Source organism: Rhinopithecus roxellana, chromosome 7, assembly GCF_007565055.1.
Source record: "Rhinopithecus roxellana isolate Shanxi Qingling chromosome 7, ASM756505v1, whole genome shotgun sequence".
In the NCBI taxonomy this organism is placed as follows: Eukaryota; Metazoa; Chordata; class Mammalia; order Primates; family Cercopithecidae; genus Rhinopithecus; species Rhinopithecus roxellana.
This window is the reverse complement of record NC_044555.1, coordinates 2,558,035-2,580,935: the sequence shown is the minus strand read 5'-3', so window position 1 is coordinate 2,580,935 and position 22,901 is coordinate 2,558,035. Positions and strand designations below refer to the sequence as shown.

General features: G+C 37.9%; 1 protein-coding gene across 3 annotated transcripts in view; it reads left to right on the top strand.

The window, feature by feature from the left end:
• The window catches only part of DMD (dystrophin), a 2,245,117-nt gene that overhangs the window by 1,634,000 nt on the left and 588,216 nt on the right, over positions 1–22,901 (top strand). For all 3 annotated transcript variants that reach the window (XM_030933724.1, XM_030933725.1, XM_030933726.1), the window contains one exon: positions 20,858–21,069. In XM_030933724.1, the coding sequence (XP_030789584.1) occupies positions 20,858–21,069 (212 nt within the window). The remainder of the gene's footprint in view (positions 1–20,857; positions 21,070–22,901) is intronic.

Sequence of the window (22,901 nt, the reverse complement as noted above, 5' to 3'; positions counted from 1 at the left end):
TAAATTGTTTTCCATGTATTTTTATTTCTTAACTTGAATAGCTGGATGGTGGAGTATACTTGTCAAAATAAGAGTGAGGCCACTTTGATTTTCAGAGTTAATTTCCATTTTCTGCACTCATCAAGTAAAAGTTTAAGTGGCAAGGTGTAGAGATGAAATTCAATGTGTGCTAAGGGAGAAAAAAAATGCTTTTTATTCTACATGATTTTTAAAATATTTGTATTCCAACAAATGCATCAAATTTGATGTGCAAATTTACAGTGATGAATGAGTTTTATTGTGTGCATTGCATGCTAGTGACATGGTAATAAATCTATGGTGCCAGAGTTATAATGGTCCCCTTTAGTTTCACTTTAATGAACTCTTGCTGAACACTTTTGAGTTGTTAGTACTTTATTTGCTGCATTTGGCACTTAATTAGTTAATGACTGAGATACTGGACCAGTGGACCATCCAATGATAATGTTAGGCCTGTATCACATCTAGATAGTTTCTTTTCTGTGACTTGTAAGTGGCCTAAGATGATAAACTGAAATATTTTTGCATAGATATACATCAAACTTTTCTCCTAACTTCAGACTTTCATCTTAACCAATAGTTTCCAACACCCCCAAAAGAGAAGCCATTTTTTTGAAAAAAAAAAAAGAGGTTCATTTTAATGTTATCAAATAATATCGCATTTTGAGGTTCACCTATTTAATTAATAAAACAACTTACATGTTTCATTATGACTGGATGTTGATATTTTTTCATAATCTATTATCCTCCAACCAGTGGCAAAAACCCAATCCTCCTTTCACCCAACTCATCTTTCAGTATGGGAAGCAATACATACTTTCCTATGTTTTATTACCAAAACAGGAGAATGAGTTTTCTTTAGAAGGTTAACTCATTTTCTCTATTAGAATGTTCAGCATACTTTTAAGGAGGTAATCTGGTCTTTGACAGTCTGTTGATTAGAAAATTAGGAGACCTGCCTGAATTCCACTTCCAACTCCTCTTCATACACATTGTGACTTTGAGCAAAACGTTTTGCCATTTCCACTCCTGTAAGTTCTGTTTAGTATCTTTAAACTTCCATATCCCACAGATGGTATTTTTTTCTTCATTGGAAAGTGGTGTTAGTGATTCAGAAAACTGTTTAAATAATATGCTGCTTTGTGTTTTCTATGAGATAACTTTTTTTTTTTTTTTTTTTTTTTTGAGACAGAATCTCACTCTGTTGCCCAGGCTGGAGTGCAGTGGCGTGATCTCGGCTCACTGCAACCTCTGCTGCCCGGGTTCAAGCAGTTCTCCTGCCTCAGCCTCCTGAGTAGCTGGGATTACAGGTGCCTGCCACTGCACCTGGCTAATTTTTGTATTTTTAGTAGAGGCAAGGTTTTACCATCTTGGCCAGACTGATCTTGAACTCCTGACCTCATGATCCATTCACCTCAGCCTCCCAAAGTGCTGGGATTACAGGTGTGAGCCACCATGCCCAGCCGAGAGAACATTTTATCTAACATTCTGTTTTAAAAATTTTCAAATACACAGAAAGCTAAAAGAGTTGTACAGTGAGTGCTCATGAACCCACTCTCTAGATTTTGTTGTATCACTTCATTCCTTTCTCTACCCGCCAACCCCTATTATTTTCTGATGCCCTTCAAACTAAGTTGGTGACATCAGTTCCCTTTACCCCTAAGTTCTTCAACGTGCATGTCATTAACCAGAGCTCAATATTTGTTCACATTTCTTTTGTTTGTTTGTTTGTGGCAAAATTTGTATAGACTAAAATGTGTAAATCTCGTGTATTATGAAATGAGTTTCGATGAATGGGTATGCCTATGTGACACATGCCTCTCTTAAGATACAAAAACAATATCCTTGGCTCAGACAGGAGGGAACATTGTTTAGGTTGGCTTGAGTTTCCTTTAACTGACATGTAGCATGACTGAATATATGACCATAAGCTTGCCAAGTTGAAATATACCAAAGGTCCATCCAGGGGAACAATATGGCTGTTGATATGTTATTTGTTCATCTAGGCAGTGGGCTGGGTGAGTTCTTCACAAAAGCCTTGTAAGGTGAGCTTTCAACTCTGACAGAGGCATCAAGAAACATATTTCACAAACTGTTAGAGCTTGCGGCATCCCCAGGGATCATCCAATGTATCCTCCTTTGCTTTATGACTCAGGATTTAAGAAGCCCCGGAAAAGTCCAACAGTGTTACAAAAGTACATGATTGCCTATTTATGCCCCCATAATTGAGAGCTGTCTAGGGGTCAGATATTTTTCTCCATGCCTTGTGTACGTTATTTCCTTTCATCTTTCTAGATTGTTAATCTTCTTGTTATTATTATCCCCATATAATAGAGGAGTAAACTGTGCAAAAATAGCATTAAACTATTGATCTTTTCCATGTTGCTAACTAACCTTAAATGTTAGGCTAATATTATAAAATTTTAAAATTTAGTCATTTGTTCTGGGTCTGTCTTCCATGAACTTAACCAAAATACTTGGCTGTTTCTGCATTCTAGCTTTTCGGGATTTAGAGAAAAAGCAACTTGGTCATCATAGTGGCGAGGATTTATTCGTGTGCCAATAACTCCCCTCTCTTTTTAGCTTTTTGATCTGTTACATCTCAGATACTTTATTCTCTATGTGTAGAACAACCACATTCCTCCCCTTCTATATCTAAGTGAAGCAAATGCCCATTCATACTAGCTACATGGTTAGCATATATGTTTTTTCCTCTTCGTGGGTTTGAGTTGAACCTTCTTTTGCAAAGCTTAACTATAGATAGGTCTTCCACAGAACGCTGTTTAAATGCCTTGTGGAAGTAGAAGGGACATATCTTAGTATTCCTTATAATTTTTGTTATTATTTGGACTTTTCTCATTTCCTTATATGCCTTTGTATGTCAAACATTGAATTATGCTTACATTACTCTAGGTATAGTTGTATCCTAACTTTGTACAAGGTTACAATAATGGTGGTTTCCTTGTTTTCAGCTTCATTCTTGATCATGCTTAACAGTTTTTGATGGTTTTAGCCTCAGAGAACAGTCTATTGCTATTTCTACCTTTTTCCTGATCCCAACAAATAGTTTAGAAATCTTTGTCTTAACTGCAATTGGGATCATTTTTCCTTTAGAGTTGCCCACACTTAAACATATCTGTGACTCTTCACTCACTCAAATGACCTCAAAAGATTTACCTGCAATTTAAGCCTTTGAGCTTGGCATTTTCTACCTAGAACTCTGGCGTACTCTGTGGGGTCAATGAGATCCATAGTGTGCACTCCCTCGCAGATCATGAATGTTTGTTGATAACTATAATTCGTTGTTCAGTCTTGTCTATACAGAGAAGCAATAGCACCTCACTTTAGTAGGATCGTTTATGCTATTATTCATTATTGAATTTTATCTTCACAGTAATTCTGTGGTTCTGCAGTTGTCATTATTTCAGTTTGAGAGTTGGGGAAACTGAGATCATGGCAAATCAACTTTTCCCATTTAAATCAGCTATTTCATCACAAATCCAGGATTATAACACAAGACTAACTGCTAGTCAAAGTCGCTTTCTAAAAATCAGTTACACAACCTTCTAATTCTTGTGCTGTGCACTCAGTACAGAAATTGCAACAGAACCATTCTTTGTTCTGCAGCAGTGTATATTCAAAAGGTAGTCATTTCCTGTGTATAAATAACATTTCTCCCTAAGAGAGATGTTGTGGGAATTTATATCAGTCAAGAATGTATCTCGATAATTAAACATAGCTAGTTTAAAAAAACTTGGAGTGAGAGATTGGTTACTATTCAATCAACTGAACTGTTTCTTTCTCTGCAATATTGTGGTTCTTGACATGATTGCTGAGTTTCCAATTTGACACTTCTGGAGGTTCGTAAATCAGGACACATGCTGGGTCTCAGTCTGTCATCCTGAGTCTTAGCATTGGTTATTTATTTCCCTTTATTACCCGACATCTATTTGCTGCACAAATCAGCTGAGAAGCTTTCCACGATGGACCTCTGCGAGAAAAAAAAAAATAATGTGTACATTTGGGTAGCTCTTCAGTTACAAACATGCACAGATTATCTGGGTTTATGTGCATACATTTTATTATTTCACTTTTGTATGTCAGATGAATTTGGTATAAATGTAAATCTAACAATATGGGCTCTAGTGGCCAAATACATTGCCATAATATATTTTTGATCTATCAATCTCCTGGGTGAAGTGTCGCAAGTGTGGTAAAATTCTGTAGTATAAATTGATGCTCAATTATGGACAATTACCAGGTCTATATGATGTCAGACTACCACACTGATCCACTTTTAAGATAACAGCTTCACTTTGATGATCTTCAGATTTTACATTTGCTTTCATTCCTTGACAAAATGAAATACATTTAAAACTTCTAAAACTGTCTTTTGTATATATTTCTGCAGGGTCTACTCTTGGAACTACTATAACAATCAATTGTACTGCTTTGTTTCTTTTATTAAATAGCAGAATAGCTGCTTGATTCGTCTGTATGCACTGATGTGTGTCTGTGAATCTAGTCCAGTTCACCGTCCAATAAGAATTTCTGAAATGTTCTTTGTCACATCAGTGTACAGTCAAAATCGTATTGTGTTTGTCGCAGAATGATTGCATCTTTTATTATTCACAGCAGCCAAAATGACACATATTTCGCAGGTGACACCTTTTTTAAAAAAGATGAATTGTCCAAAGTTGTATGTAGAATATATTTCACAAGTCAAATTCCCTCTTTAATAAATGGTGCTGGGAGAACTGGCTAGCCATATGCAGAACAGTGAATTTCTATAAATTGAATGCAACTGTGTAAATAGCATCCAAATCAAGAAACATAATATAATATAACCAGAAGCTCAGGATCCACCTTCATGTCTCTTCCAGTAATGAACATTTCACAAGGGTGACTACTATCCTTACTTCAAAAGTTTTCTATTACTTTTTCCTGTTTTGGGGTATTATATAAAGGAATCGAACAGTCAAATCTACTTGTCTGTGGCTGTATTTTTCCCCTCAACAATATGTTTGTGAGATTCATCCATATTATTGTATGTAGTTGTAGATTGTTCATTTTTCTTTCTGAATAATATTCTATTGATACCACAATGTATTTACACATGTTGATATAGATGAGACTTTGGGTAGTTTCCAACATGAGGAAATTGCTGTCAATAATTCTGCAATCCATAGCCGTGCTACCAACAGTCTAGTACATGGTTTTTGGTGAATGTATTAATAACTATGCATTTCTGTTGAATATACACCTGGGAGTGGAATTACAACTCAAATAATATTCATTTTAAAAAGTTTATTTCATTTTTAATTGACAAATAACTATATTATGGGGTACAATGTGATGTTTCAATCCATATATATACATTGTGGAATAATCAAATCAGGCTAATTAGCATATCTATCACCTCAAATACTTATCATTTTTGTGGTGAGAATATTTAAAATCCTCCTTTTTAGCTATTTTGAAATATTCAGTATGACAATATTAGCTATAGTCCCTGTGCTGTGCAAAAGAACACCAGAACTTATTCCTCCTGTGTAACTGGAACTTTGTACCCACTGACAAACGTCTCTCATTTTTCCATCCACCCACCACTGCAGCTTTTGATCACCTCCATAATACTCTCTATTTCTATGAGTTCAACTTTTTAAGATTCCACATACAAATGAGATTATATGATATGTGTGTCTCTGTGCCAAGTTTATTTCACTTAACCTAATGTCCTCCAGGCTCATCCTTATTATTCCAAATGACAGAATTTCCTGGGTTTTTAAAACAATTTTTTTATTTTTAATTTTTTGAGGTACATAGTAGGTGTATATATTTATGGGGTACATGAGGTGTTTGGATATAGGCATGTAATGTGAAACAAGCACATCATGAAGAATGAGGTATCCATCCCCTCAAACGTTTATCCTTTGTGCTGCAAACGATGTAATTGTACTTTTAGTTATTTTTTAAATGTACAATTAAATTATTATTGACTATAGTCCCCCTGCTGCACTATCAAATACTAGGTCTTATTCATTCTTTCTAACTATTTTTTGTACTCACTAACAATCCCCATCTATCCCCTACCCCCACACTACCCTTTGTAGCCTCTGGTAACCATCCTTTTGTTCTCTGTCTCCATGAGTTCAATAGTTTTAATTTTTAGATCCCACAAATAAGTGAGAACATGCAATGATTTTTGTTCTGTGACTGGCTTATTTCATTTAATGTAATGACCTCCAGTTCCATCCAAGATGTTGCAAATGACAGGACATAATTCTTTTTTATTGCTAAATAGTAGTGCATTGTTTGTATGAGCCACGTTTTCTTTATCCATTTGCATGTTGATGGACAGTTAGCTTGCTTCCAAATCTTGCCTGTTGTGAACAGTGCTACAACAATATGAGAGTGCAGAAAGCTCTTCAATATGCTCCCTTCTTTTCTTTTGAGTATGTACCCAGAAGTGGGATTTCTGGAACATATGGTCATTCTACTTTTATTATTTTGAGGAACATTCATACTGTCTTTATGGAGGCCGTTACTAATTTACAATACTACCAAGAGTGGATAAGGTTTCCTTATTCTCCATAGCCCCATCAACACTTGTTATCTTTCATCTTTTTGATAATAGTCAATCCAAAAGGTATGAGGTGATATCTCATTGTGATTTTAATTTGCATTTTTTGATGATTAGAGATGTTGAGTATTATATATATCTATATATATATATGCTGTCTGTCTTCTTTGGAGAAATGTCTATTCATATTTTTGCCCATTTTTTATTAGAGTTATTTGCTTTCTTGTTATTGAGTAGCTTGAGTTCCTTGTATATTTTGGATATTGGCACCTTATCTAATGTATGATTTGCAAATATCTTCTCCCAATCTGAGGGTTGTCTCTTTATTCTATTAGTTGTTCCCTTTGCTGTGCAAAGCTTTTCAGTTTGATGTAATCTTATTTGTCAATTTTTGTTTTGATTGACTGTGTTTTGGGGGTCATACGCAAGAAACCACTGTCTAGACCAATGTCATGGAGCTTTTCTCTTATGTTTCTGTAGTTTTTAGTTTCAGGTCTTACATTTAAGACTTTAAACCATTTTGAGTTGATTCTTGTATAAGGGGTGAGATAAGGGTCCAGTTTCATTCTTCTGTATGTGAACATTCAGTTTTCCCAATACCGTTTTTTGAAGAGACTGTCCTTTCCCTATTGTGTGTTCTTGTTACCTTTGTCAAAATTAATCTATCAAAAGTGTGTAGGTTTATTTTAGTCCTCTCTACCTTATTCCATTGGTCTGTTTTTATGTACTCGCCATGCTGTTTTGATTATTATAGCTTTGTAATACATTTTGAAATCCAATAGTGAGATATTTCCAGTTTTATTCTTTTTAGTAAAGATAGCTTCGGCTATCCAGGGTCTTTTGTGGTTCCATGCAAATTTTAGGATTAAAAAAAAAAATCTATAAAGAATGATATACAGATTTTGTTAGGTATTGTGTTAAATCTTTAGATTGCTTTATGTAGTATGGACATTTTAACAATATTCTTCCGGGGGGCGGAGCAAGATGGCCGAATAGGAGCAGCTCCAGTCTCCAACTCCCAGCGCGAGCGACACAGAAGACCGGTGATTTCTGCATTTTCAACTGAGGTACTGGGGTCATCTCACTAGGGAGTGCCGGACAATCGGTGCTGGTCAGCTGCTGCAGTCTAACCAGCGAGAGCTGAAGCAGGGCGAGGCATCGCCTCACCTGGAAGCGCAAGGGGGAAGGGGATCCGTTTTCCTAGCCAGGGGAACTGAGACACACAACACCTGGAAAATCGGGTAACTCCCACCCCAATACTGCGCTGTAAGCATACAGGCACACCAGGAGAATATATCCCAATCCTGGCCGGGAGGGTCCCACGCCCACGAAGCCTCCCTCACTGCTAACACAGCAGTCTGCCGCGATCTATCCGCAAGGCAGCAGCGAGGCTGGGGGAGGGGCGCCCGCCATTGCTGAGGCTTAAGTAGGTAAACAAAGCCGCTGGGAAGCTCGAACTGGGTGGAGCTCACAGCAGCTCAAGGAAGCCTGCCTGTCTCTGTAGTCTCCACCTCTGGGGACAGCGCATAGCTGAAGACCAACAGGGGAAGTAGCAGGAGCCGGTGCAGACGCGAACGACTCTGTCTGACAGCTTTGGGGAGAGCCGTGGATCTCCCAACGCGGAGGTTGAGATCTGAGAACGGACAGACTGCCTGCTCAGGTGTGTCCCTGACCCCTGAGTAGCCTAGCTGGGAGAAATCCCCCACTAGGGGCAGTCTGACACCCCACACCTCACAGGGTGGAGTACACCCCTGAGAGGAAACTTCCAAAGGAAGAATCAGACAGGTACACTCGCTGTTCAGCAATATTCTATCTTCGGCAACCTCTGCTGCTGATACCCAGGCAAACAGGGTCTGAAGTGGACCTCAAGCAATCTCCAACAGACAAATAGACAGTCCTTCTGACTGTCAGAAGGAAAACTATCAAACAGGAAGGACACCTATACCAAAACCCCATCAGTACGTCACCACCATCAAAGACCAGAGACAGATAAAACCACAAAGATGGGGAAGAAGCAGGGCAGAAAAGCTGGAAATTCAAAAAATAAGAGCGCATCTCCCCCTGCGAAGGAGCGCAGCCCATCGCCAGCAACGGATCAAAGCTGGTCAGAGAATGACTTGGACGAGAGGAGAGAAGAAGGCTTCAGTCCATCAAACTTATCAGAGCTAAAGGAGGAATTACGTACCCAGCGCAAAGAAACTAAAAATCTTGAAAAAAGAGTGGAAGAATTGACAGCTAGACTAATTAATGCAGAGAAGATCATAAACGAAATGACAGAGATGAAAACCATGACACGAGAAATACGTGACAAATGCACAAGCTTCAGTAACCGACTCGATCAACTGGAAGAAAGAGTATCAGCGATTGAAGATCAAATGAATGAAATGAAGCGAGAAGAGAAACCAAAAGAAAAAAGAAGAAAAAGAAATGAGCAAAGCCTGCAAGAAGTATGGGATTACGTAAAAAGACCAAATCTACGTCTGATTGGGGTGCCTGAAAGTGAGGGGGAAAATGGAACCAAGTTGGAAAACACTCTTCAGGATATCATCCAGGAGAACTTCCCCAACCTAGTAGGGCAGGGCAACATTCAAATTCAGGAAATACAGAGAACGCCACAAAGATACTCCTCCAGAAGAGCAACTCCAAGACACATCATTGCCAGATTCACCAAAGTTGAAATGAAGGAAAAAATCTTAAGGGCAGCCAGAGAGAAAGGTCGGGTAACCCACAAAGGGAAGCCCATCAGACTAACAGCAGACCTCTCGGCAGAAACTCTACAAGCCAGAAGAGAGTGGGGGCCAATATTCAACGTTCTTAAAGAAAAGAATTTTAAACCCAGAATTTCATATCCAGCCAAACTAAGTTTCATAAGTGAAGGAGAAATAAAATCCTTTACAGATAAGCAAATGCTTAGAGATTTTGTCACCACCAGGCCTGCCTTACAAGAGACCCTGAAGGAAGCCCTGAACATGGAAAGGAACAACCGGTACCAGCCATCACAAAAACATGCCAAAATGTAAAGACCATCGAGGCTAGGAAGAAACTGCATCGACTAACGAGCAAAATAACCAGTTAATATCATAATGGCAGGATCAAGTTCACACATAACAATATTAACCTTAAATGTTAATGGACTAAATGCTCCAATTAAAAGACACAGACTGGCAAACTGGATAAAGAGTCAAGACCCATCTGTCTGCTGTATTCAGGAGACCCATCTAACATGCAGAGACATACATAGGCTCAAAATAAAGGGATGGAGGAAGATCTACCAAGCGAATGGAGAACAAAAAAAAGCAGGGGTTGCAATCCTTGTGTCTGATAAAACAGACTTTAAACCATCAAAGATCAAAAGAGACAAAGAAGGCCATTACATAATGGTAAAGGGATCAATTCAACAGGAAGAGCTAACTCTCCTAAATATATATGCACCCAATACAGGAGCACCCAGATTCATCAAGCAAGTCCTTAGAGACTTACAAAGAGACTTAGACTCCCATACAATAATAATGGGAGACTTCAACACTCCGCTGTCAACATTAGACAGATCAACGAGACAGAAAGTTAACAAGGATATCCAGGAATTGAACTCATCTCTGCACCAAGCGGACCTAATAGACATCTATAGAACTCTCCACCCCAAATCAACAGAATATACATTCTTCTCAGCACCACATCGCACTTATTCCAAAATTGACCACATAATTGGAAGTAAAGCACTCCTCAGCAAATGTAAAAGAACAGAAATTATAACAAACTGTCTCTCAGACCACAGTGCAATCAAACTAGAACTCAGGACTAAGAAACTCAATCAAAACCGCTCAACTACATGGAAACTGAACAACCTGCTCCTGAATGACTACTGGGTACATAACGAAATGAAAGCGGAAATAAAGATGTTCTTTGAAACCAATGAGAACAAAGATACAACATACCAGAATCTCTGGGACACATTTAAAGCAGTGTGTAGAGGGAAATTTATAGCACTAAATGCCCACAAGAGAAAGCAGGAAAGATCTAAAATTGACACTCTAACATCACAATTAAAAGAACTAGAGAGGCAAGAGCAAACACATTCAAAAGCTAGCAGAAGGCAAGAAATAACTAAGATCAGAGCCGAACTGAAGGAGATAGAGACACAAAAAACCCTCCAAAAAATCAATGAATCCAGGAGTTGGTTTTTTGAAAAGATCAACAAAATTGACAGACCGCTAGCAAGGCTAATAAAGAAGAAAAGAGAGAGGAATCAAATAGATGCAATAAAAAATGATAAAGGGGATATCACCACTGACCCCACAGAAATACAAACTACCATCAGAGAATACTATAAACGCCTCTATGCAAATCAACTAGAAAATCTAGAAGAAATGGATAAATTCCTGGACACTTACACTCTCCCAAGGCTAAACCAGGAAGAAGTTGAATCCCTGAATAGACCAATAGCAGGCTCTGAAATTGAGGCAACAATTAATAGCCTACCCACCAAAAAAAGTCCAGGACCAGATGGATTCACAGCTGAATTCTACCAGAGGTACAAGGAGGAGCTGGTACCATTCCTTCTGAAACTATTCCAATCAATAGAAAAAGAGGGAATCCTCCCTAACTCATTTTATGAGGCCAACATCATCCTGATACCAAAGCCTGGCAGAGACACATCAAAAAAAGAGAATTTTAGACCAATATCCCTGATGAACATTGATGCAAAAATTCTCAATAAAATACTGGCAAACCGGATTCAGCAGCACATCAAAAAGCTTATCCACCATGATCAAGTGGGCTTCATCCCTGGGATGCAAGGCTGGTTCAACATTCGCAAATCAATAAACGTAATCCAGCATATAAACAGAACCAAAGACAAGAACCACATGATTGTCTCAATAGATGCAGAAAAGGCTTTTGACAAAATTCAACAGCCCTTCATGCTAAAAACGCTCAATAAATTCGGTATTGATGGAACGTACCTCAAAATAATAAGAGCTATTTATGACAAACCCACAGCTAATATCATACTGAATGGGCAAAAACTGGAAAAATTCCCTTTGAAAACTGGCACAAGACAGGGATGCCCTCTCTCACCACTCCTATTCAACATAGTGTTGGAAGTTCTGGCTAGGGCAATCAGGCAAGAGAAAGAAATCAAGGGTATTCAGTTAGGAAAGGAAGAAGTCAAATTGTCCCTGTTTGCAGATGACATGATTGTATATTTAGAAAACCCCATCGTCTCAGCCCAAAATCTCCTTAAGCTGATAAGCAACTTCAGCAAAGTCTCAGGATACAAAATTAATGTGCAAAAATCACAAGCATTCTTATACACCAGTAACAGAGAAGCAGAGAGCCAAATCAGGAATGAACTTCCATTCACAATTGCTTCAAAGAGAATAAAATACCTAGGAATCCAGCTTACAAGGGATGTAAAGGACCTCTTCAAGGAGAACTACAAACCACTGCTCAGTGAAATCAAAGAGGACACAAACAAATGGAAGAACATACCATGCTCATGGATAGGAAGAATCAATATTGTGAAAATGGCCATACTCCCCAAGGTTATTTATAGATTCAATGCCATCCTCATCAAGCTACCAATGAGTTTCTTCACAGAATTGGAAAAAACTGCTTTAAAGTTCATATGGAACCAAAAAAGGGCCCGCATTGCCAAGACAATCCTAAGTCAAAAGGACAAAGCTGGAGGCGTCACGCTACCTGACTTCAAACTATACTACAAGGCTACAGTCACCAAAACAGCATGGTACTGGTACCAAAACAGAGATATAGATCAATGGAACAGAACAGAGTCCTCAGAAATAATACCACACATCTACAGCCATCTGATCTTTGACAAACCTGAGAGAAACAAGAAATGGGGAAAGGATTCCCTATTTAATAAATGGTGCTGGGAAAATTGGCTAGCCATAAGTAGAAAGCTGAAACTGGATCCTTTCCTTACCCCTTATACGAAGATTAATTCAAGATGGATTAGAGACTTAAATGTTAGACCTAATACCATCAAAACCCTAGAAGAAAATCTAGGTAGTACCATTCAGGACATAGGCATGGGCAAGGACTTCATGTCTAAAACACCAAAAGCAACGGCAGCAAAAGCAAACATTGACAAATGGGATCTCATTAAACTAAAGAGCTTTTGCACAGCAAAAGAAACTACCATCAGAGTGAACAGGCCACCTACAGAATGGGAGAAAATTTTTGCAACCTACTCATCTGACAAAGGGCTAATATCCAGAATCTACAAAGAACTCAAACAAATATACGAGAAAAAAACAAACAACCCCATCAAAAAGTGGGGAAAGGATATGAACAGACATTTCTCAAAAGAAGATATTCATACAGCCAACAGACACATGAAAAAATGCTCATCATCACTCGCCATCAGAGAAATGCAAATCAAAACCACAATGAGATACCATCTCACACCAGTTAGAATGGCAATCATTAAGAAGTCAGGAAACAACAGGTGTTGGAGAGGATGTGGAGAAATAGGAACACTTTTACACTGTTGGTGGGATTGTAAACTAGTTCAACCATTATGGAAAACAGTATGGCAATTCCTCAAGGATCTAGAACTAGATGTACCTTATGACCCAGCCATCCCACTACTGGGTATATACCCAAAGGATTATAAATTATTCTACTACAAAGACACATGTACACGTATGTTTATTGCGGCACTATTCACAATAGCAAAGACTTGGAATCAACCCAAATGTCCATCTGTGACAGACTGGATTAAGAAAATGTGGCACATATACACCATGGAATACTATGCAGCCATAAAAAAGGATGAGTTTGCGTCCTTTGTAGGGACATGGATGCAGCTGGAAACCATCATTCTTAGCAAACTATCACAAGAACAGAAAACCAAACACCGCATGTTCTCACTCATAGGTGGGAACTGAACAATGAGATCACTTGGACTCGGGAAGGGGAACATCACGCACTGGGGCCTATCATGGGGAGGGGGGAGGAGGGAGGGCTTGCATTGGGGAGTTATACAAGATATAAATGATGAATTGATGGGTGCTGACGAGTTGATGGGTGCAGCACACCAACATGGCATAAGTATACATATGTAACAAACCTGCACGTTATGCACATGTACCCTAGAACTTAAAGTATAATAAAAAAAAAAAATCTACTAAACAATATTCTTCCAATTTATGATCATAAAAATATTTCCATTTATTTGTGTCATCTTCAATTTTCATCAGTGTTTTATAGTGTTTTATAGTTTCAACATACAGATCTTTCATCAGTGTTTTATAGTTTCAACATACAGATCTTTCACTTTCTTGGTTAAATTCACTCCAAATATTTTTTCATGCTATTATAAGTGGGATTGTTTCCTTAATTTCTATTTTAGACAATTTGTTGTTATTGTACAAACAATAACAATTGTTATTGCTACTGATTTTTGTAAGTTGATTTTGTATCCTGCAACTTGATTAAACTTGTGTATGAATTCTAACAGTTTTCAGTAGAGTCCTTAGGATTTTCTGTATAAGATTATGTCATCAGCAAGAAGGGGCAATTTTACTTCATCCTTTTCAGTTTGGTTGCCTTTTATTTCTTTCTCCTGCCTAATTGCTCTGGCTAGGACTCCCAGTACTAAGTTAAACAAGGGTGGTGAAAGTGGGCATCTTTGTCTTGCTCCTGATCTTAGAGAAAAAGCCTTCTACGTTTTACTGTTGTGCATGATGTTAGCTGTGGGCTTGTGATTTATGGCTTTTATTCTTTTGAAGAACATTTCTTCTATACCTAATTTGCTAAGAGTTTTTCTCATGAAAGGATGTTGAATTTTGTCAAATGCTTTTTCTGCATTTATTAAAATGATCATATGGTTTTTGTACTTCATTCTGTTATATGTTGAATCACATTTATTAATTCGCATATATTGAAACAACCTTCTATCCCAGGGATAAATCCCTCTTGGTCATTGTGAATAACCCTTCTAATAAAATATTAAATATGGTTCACTAGTATTTCATTGAGAATTTTTGCATCTAAGTTCATTTGTGATATTGGCCTGGAATGGGGGCCTCATGACTCTGCCCATACCCTATCCTACTGTGGCTGAGCTGATATCCAAGATGCAAGACAAAGTCTTCTTTACTCTTTGCTCTCTTCTCCTTAAGGAGAAGTAAGGAGTCACTTTTGTTGCTGCAAGCTTCACTGCTGGGAGTAAGGGAGGTATGGTGCAACCACTCCCTTATCCATGCCAGCTGGTGTCTCCCTAGGTCATGTGGGAGACCCTAATCCACTGGCTTCAATATATAGAGGGACGTTTCTAAATTATTTATCTACAATTTGGTTAAGAAGATAGACACAGGCAATATGATATGCCAACAGATTCTCTCTAACCTATAGTTATTTTAAGAAAGTTAGGGAAAGAGAGGTCATTGATTAGTTTTGGCTTACAGAATTCTTTGACCCTCCCATATCTTTTAATTTATGGATTTTATATAAGGCACAGATATTCTACAAGTAAACATGACATTAAAGATGTTTTATACAAACAAGTGTAGTTGATACAAAGGCATTAAATAAGAAACAAAGGAAATTCAGAGGACATTTGTTTGCCTGGAATAGAGATCATCAGCAGAGGAGTGAGAGGAAAATAAGGAAGGAAATGTGAAAGTCTTGAGTCCATTTTCAAATTATGAAAACTTGAAATGTGACAAACAGTGGTTACTTAAGAAGGAAGACTGAAGATGCTGGGCAAAGGTTAACTTTACAAATGGCATTTTTATATCATTATAAAGAGAAAGTGGGGATAATGGAAATAATCTACATGTACAACCCATTTGACAGACATTTATTGAAGGTATTCCAAATGCCGAACACTAGTTTGTGCATTGAGGATGTTTTTAATTTTTACTTTTTACTTTATTTTTATTTTCTAGCTTCTTCCACTTTGCCAGAAAAGGATTTTTTTAATGGATAAAATACTAACTTAGGCTAGCTTCTTTCAGAAACAGACCTTTAAACAATGATTAATGGTGAAAGTGGTTTGTTTGTAATGTGATCTCGGGAAGTACCAGTAGGAGAGTGGGACAATGAGATAAGAAATGAAAGAAGCCAATAATTAAGCCAGTTATGGAACAAGTTATTGCTTTGGGCCACTGGGGTTTGATCCTGATGAAGGATCTCTGGGAGATAGTAAACAAACAAACAAACAACAGGCCTCAAAGTTGTCAGCCACAAGTGGGTAAGGGCAAGGAACCAGGGTTAACTATTCCGACTCTTATCCATCATTGGCTAAATGCTGCCTGGTACATTAACTTTCCAGCACTTCTGACCAATGCACCTAGCAAACTGAGGAAAATCTCTCAGGTTTGCAGTAGAGCAAATGCTTGTACTAGGACACTGCTGGCATATACTTGAATGATGAGTGCCAACGGCAGATAGATGGGCCCTGACAGCATCTTCTACAGATTCTGTCCTTGTCTTTGAGGCAAGGACACTGTCTAGAGTCAGAGACAAAAATGTAAAATGTAAAAATGTAAATCATAGTAGTACACGGTACAAGTTTTAAAATCTTAACAAAGTGTTGAGAGAAAATGGCTGCATATGAAAGCAGGGGAAGTCTTTATATGTGATGATGACATTTGAGTGCGTGTTCCGTTATCAAAGATCTACTTAAAAGGGAAAAAGAATAGAATATATCTTAAACCGTGGATGTAACCAGGCAAGGCCACGCTATATGTGAATGTCCTGGGATAATTTTGTCCCCAAATGTCTCTCTTTTTGAATGTCAATTTCATTTATGTATTTATAATATAAAGAAATTGAATAGAAAGAGGTAAGCATATGGTGGCAAAAATCCCTTCCTACCCATAAGGCTCACAGAATAATGTTGTCTAAATGCCATAACGTTTTTGGTAAGTTTTGGTTCTATGGGCTTTGGAAATTTTTTATGTAGGACCTCCTCCAAGGTGATATAAGCATTAAGTGTATTTATCTAGATACCCCAGTTAAAGCTACTTTAAGCAGGATCAAAGTCCTCTTTTAAACTTTTATATTTGAAAGCTATCCCCATGTATAATTCCAGTGATTCTTGTACAATTCCTAGAAGACCTTTGTTTACATCAAAAGAGTTTGTCTCTCTCTATAAGTTAGAACGTGTACATTGTAATAATGGAAAATCCATTTCAAAGTAGCTTAGACTTACTCAGAAGAAATGTATTGATCAGTGTCATTAAACAGTTGAAAGGTAGGCAAGGCTTGTGTCAGGAATCAAATAGTGTGACCAGATTCTAGTTTTCCTTCTCCATTGCATGGTTCTGCTCCCCAGTATTTGTTCTGTTTAATTCCTCTTAATTGTTCGAAGATGGATATCAGGATACTGAAGAACTACATGCTTTCTCATCCATCTTAAACAGGGAACAATGGGTTTTCTCTTTTAGAATCACAAACAACAACAACAACAATCCTAGAGTTGTTTCATTTGTTCTGATTGACCTTACTTGGAACCATAAGTCCATTTTTCAATTAACAATTAAAACCAGCGAGATGAGTTAAAACTAAGTACACACCATCCACAGAGCAAAGAGAGGTCTATTGTGGGGAAACTGCACAAATGGAAAAATAACAGGGGAAACACAGGAGAAGGAGGTAGTTAGTTAATGTTCAATACACTCACCTTCTCAGGGACTTTTCTTCCATCTGGCATCATCTTTGTCTTTTGACCATTTTCCACCATCAATACCTATATTCATACACAAGTTTTCCATATTTGGGGAAAAACTTCTCTTGACACCAAACTCCCCTCTGACTTCCTACTTATAATGATCTATGGTTGGATAGTCTACAATTTACTGTCTTTACCTTTTCATAGATATTTGTTAATCTCCTACAATAAGATTTCTACCACTGCACTGAAATCATTTTGTGTATGGTCTTCAGGGAATTTCATATGACCAAAGCCAATGGATACTTTTGGCATGGGCTTTGGGGGTCTAACTTCTTGAATTCAAGTGTTGGCTCCAACAGTCACTATCTATATGACCTTAGACCAGTTATTTAACACTGTCTTTATTTCCTCATCTGTTAAATGAAGATAATTGCAACAATACAACATGAAATCAAAAATATAGTCCCCAGAATAATTAAAACTGAGTAAGTGGCACACATTATAGACTACTGTTTTTTTTTAATCAGGTTTATTTCTGTTTGGGTGTTTGCTATGTATTGCAAAACTAGTCGACATATTATATTGCAACTTCCGTTAACATGTCAACCTCTGTTTAACCGTAAGTCTCTCTCTAATCTTTGAACGCCATTGTTTTGTGTCTCCCAAAATCTTTCTTTTCCATGTTCTATAATAGTATACTTTCTTGCTATTCCTGTTCCTTCTCTAGTCTTTCATTCATCTTATTTTCTCTTTGTGTTTTATTTATTCTCTATATGTTGTATTTACCAGGAGTCCATTCCCAGCCCCGTGTTGGGCTCAGTCTATGTGCCATATAAATGAGAATGCGCTTGCATTTGAGGCTTTGCTTTTTATTTCTCTGTCGACTAGTTTTGCAATACATAGTAAACACCCAAACAGAAATAAACCTGATTTAAAAAAAAAAAAAAAAAAAACACAGTAGTCTATAATGTGTGCCACTTACTCAGTTTTAATTATTCTGGGGACTATGTTTTAGATTTCATGTCACGATTACTAGTTTTGTGGGGTCTATCTAATCCTGATGCTTATTTACAAACTGTCTCAAGTATTTCTTTTTATTTATTTATTTTTGAGATGGAGTCTTGCTCTGTCACCCAGACTGGAGTGCAGCAGCATGATCTCATCTCACTGCAACCTCCGCCTCCCAGGTTCAAGTGATTTTCCTGCCTCAGCCTCCTGAGTAGCTGAGATTATAGACATGTGCTAAATTTTGTGTTTTTAGTAGAGACGAGGTTTCACCATGTTGGTCAAGCTGGTCTCGAACTCCTGACCTTGTGATCCACCCTCTTTGGCCTCCCAAAGTGCTGGGATTACAGGCGTGAGCCAACGCACCTGGCCATCTCAAGTATTTCTTTAACTTATAACTTCACATAACTTTGTGGAGGCAACAGGGTTAATTAAAAAGGACTTTACTTCCATAACAAAATAAGAAACATAGTTTTATAGTTCTGTGCCATATACATTTTGTTTGTCCATCTGTACCCATTCTTTGACCTTCTCTCCCTTGCTCTTTATTCTGGGAGGCTGACCTGTGTCATCATTGGGCTCCCATGCCCTTTGGATTCCAGTTGGTTTAGGCACCCAAGAGCCCTAGAAGGAAATTGAAGACAGGAGGTAAAGTGAGGTCAAGATATTTATTCTCCTAATTCCTTCCCTTTGAGGTTGCCACAGGCTGACTATGTCCCTTGACAAAATGTTATTGCTCTTCTCAAAGTGCTTTCTCATTACGATTCTCTGCTTCTGGCCACTTTTCCCTCCCCTCATCCCTTGGGCCTAGATGTAGTAACAGCTCTACTGCTGCAAGGTTCTTGTATTATCTGTGATGGTTTCTTATATCCTGATTATCTTGTGACTTGTTCCTTTGTAGATAAACCTCCCAGATTACCTAGGCAAAATCACAGAAGAACATGTATGTCCAGCTAAAATATTCCAGAAGACAGTGTGGAAACATTGAAGGGTTTTTTTTATGAGGGAGTACAGTGATCAGATTTATGTTAGTTTTAATCTTTCTATAGGGTAGAATTTACATTCTAAAACAGAGATTTGAGTCTGGGAGGATGATATAGAGCCTCTTATGGATGTGAGGGCAAAAAATGATAGAGGTTTGCAGTGCCAATAGAAAGAAGAAAGAAGTTATATATGAGAGAAATTTGTAACTATATGAGGTGTTGGTTGACACTTAGGAAAGAATCTAGAATGTCTGTCAGGTTTCATGCTTAAGGGATAAATTAGATGGCAGTTTTATTACTTGTTTTCTGTATTATTTTTATTTCATAAATCCAGCTTAGAGAAATTGTATAGATAAAATAACGTAATCGTGTTTATTTTAATATTCGTACAGAACATGTTTCAGAGTAGAATCTATACAGCACCTCCCTCTTACACTTCCAGTGATACCAATGATAGCTTCAATATAAGCCAGTCTTACAAAATGTACCCAGCGTGAATTCTTAGGTATTGTTAAAAAAAAGTTGGCTGGGCGCTGTGGCTCACACCTGTAATCCCAGCACTTTGGGAGGCCGAGGTGGGTGGATCACCTTAGGTCAGGAGTTCAAAACCAGCCCAGCCAACATGGTGAAATCCTGTCTCTATTAAAAATACAAAAAAAAAAAAAAAAAAAAAAAAAGCTGGGCATGATGGCACACGCCTGTAGTTCCTGCTACTCGGGAGGCTGAGACAGGAGGATAGCTTGAACCCGGGAGGTAGAGGTTGCAGTGAGCCAAGATTGCACCATTGCACTCCAGCCTGGGTTACAAGAGCAAAACTCCATCTCAAAAAAAAAAAAAGAAGTTTCTAATACACTTATCTTCCCTTGGGTTCACTCAGAAGAAGACCCTTGGAAAAGGTTTTAAGAGCAAGTGATTTATTTGGGAAGTAAATAAATCAGTAGAAGAGTGGAAAATTGAGACAGGTAAGGCAAGGCAGCCAGTGAAGAGTGGTGCATTATCAAGCCAGCTGCTGTTGTGGGCTACTGGAGCTTTATCCCTTGGGAAACTCTGAAACCCTTGTAAAATACATGCCTCAGAGTTATTTCCCCTAGCATCAAGGGAGCTAGTGTATCAATATCCCGATTCCTACAATTAGTCATTATTTACAGGCTGCCTCTGGGGGTTGGAGGGGAGGCATCAATTGCCTGGTATGTCTAGCCTGCCACATGGATGGCAAAGCAAACTCTTGTGGCAACAGAAAGCCTTCAGGCAATGAAATGCCAATGCTGGCACTGGGAAATCAGGCTGATGGGTGCTGAAGTGGCAAGGATAAGGGGATATGGATATTCTGCTGTAGTACTTTCCTAAAAGATGATTCGTATTTGGTTCTAGGGATCAAAAATTGAGTTAAAATTTTATATTTATGTTGATTTCTATGTCACCTTCAGGAAAATAATTTAACAGAAACTAATATTTGCCATCAAAAATGTAAGGAATCATGTTTTTCATCATCCTAGCAATAACACAATGCATAATTTTTTAAATAAGCAGCATAAATGTGAAATAATGTTTGGAAGGTACATTTAAAATGTCTTCTCCAGACTAGCATTTACTACTATATATTTATTTTTCCTTTTATTCCAGTTGAAAGAATTCAGGATCAGTGGGATGAAGTACAAGAACACCTTCAGAACCGGAGGCAACAGTTGAATGAAATGTTAAAGGATTCAACACAATGGCTGGAAGCTAAGGAGGAAGCTGAGCAGGTCTTAGGACAGGCCAGAGCCAAGCTTGAGTCATGGAAGGAGGGTCCCTATACAATAGATGCAATCCAAAAGAAAATCACAGAAACTAAGGTTAGTATCAAAGATACCTTTTTAAAATCAAATACTGGTTACACTTGATAAAAATTATACCATGGATTGTAATTTAATGATGTTTAATGTAAATTTATTAACAGAAAATCACATTAAAGCTGAAATGAACAGTAGACTTTTTGTATTTATTGTCTTAGAGACAGAGTCTCACTGTCACCCAGGCTAAAGTACAGTGGCATAATCATAGCTCACTGAGCCTTGAACTCTGGGGCTCAAGCAATCCTCCTGCCTCAGCCTCCCTAGTAGCTGGGACGACAGGCATGTACCACCATGCCTGGCTAATCTTTTAGAAATTTTTATTTTCTGTAGCGATGAGTTCTTGAACTCTTGACCTCAAGCAATTCTCCTGCCTTGACCTCCAAAGCACTAGGATTACAGGCATGAGCTACCATGCCTAGCCAGTAAACTTTTGAGTCAAGGTAGAGAATAGAGGAAAATTGACAGCTAATGTCAATCTCAAAGTTAATTTTGTTTAGTAATCTGGATATAGTGGACTGGTTTTCTGTTGCACCATCTTTTAAGATCATTTCAAAATTGGTATACGTACTTATGTAGTTGCATGAAGTCAACCATTCGGGCTTAATTCCTTCCTAGAAAAAGTCTACTCTTTCATATCTTATTTGGAGGCCCTGGATCAAGAAATGGGGGTGGGTGGGTATAAGGATTGGGCAGAAATAAAGAGTACTCTCACTTTCTTCCCCCATTCTCTTACCTCCTGCTCAGCTCATTCTTCCCTTCTTTCTCTTTTCTCTGAAATTTCCTCAAATATCTGTCTGCTTAGAAGTCTATAATTCCTCAGGATAAAAGAAAAAGAAAAGGAAAAGGAAGAAAATTGCTTAATAACTATGTTTTACCAAGCAGCATGCATAGTGCTTTGCATGCGTTTAATTCCTTCAAACTTAGTATTTACTGGTTAGTTTGAAAAGCCCTTAAATGTTAAACAATGGTTAAGCTTTAAGGTATTTTGAGCAGGGAAGTAATATGTTAGGAGGTTGATCAGACTGGGCACTTGATCAAAACCCTCTGTACATATTTTATCTGACAGAAAAGGCCTTTTGCTAAACCAGTATCTTATTCTTAAATTGGTTATGTCATCTAAGAAGGAAACCATATTGTTTTCTTGGATGAAATGACCTCCATTTCCAAATTAGTCAGGTTAGACTGTGCTAAACTATAGTAAGAAATAAACTCTGAAATCTCAATAGCGTAGTACAATAAAGACTGCTTTCTTATTTATATCATAGTCCAGCAGAGGTTGACAAGCCATTCTTAGGAGCTGTCCCCCAACACGGTCACTTGGAAACCCAGACTTTCCCAATTTTGTGACACTGTCATTTTTAACACACTGCCAAAGGCCACTGCAGAAAAGGAAGAGAGAATGTGGTCAGTCAATCCGTGGAGTTTTATGACCAGGCCTGGAAATTACGTATATCACTTCCACTACGTCCCATCACACAGAACTTGTTCTTGATTTAATTTCAGGAAGAGTTAATGGAATTAGTGAGCTTTTAGCCAATCTCTGTCATAGCTATTTGATCAAAGGGACCTGAGCTGCTACGAGGACAAGGTCTTAGTTTATATGATGAGAATGTTAGAAAGCCACATAGAATTTTACAGTCTTATCATTAGCTCTGTTGGAGTCAAAATCTAGGTGAATAAAAATTCTTTCAAGAGACACATGTTACCACTAATAGTTTTTTCAATGGATGAGCATAGATGAATTAGGAATTTCCAATGGTCATTTTCCTAATTCCTGGTCTGACTATGTAATATATAGAATCGTGGTTATTCTTGAAAGCTCTAGTCATATT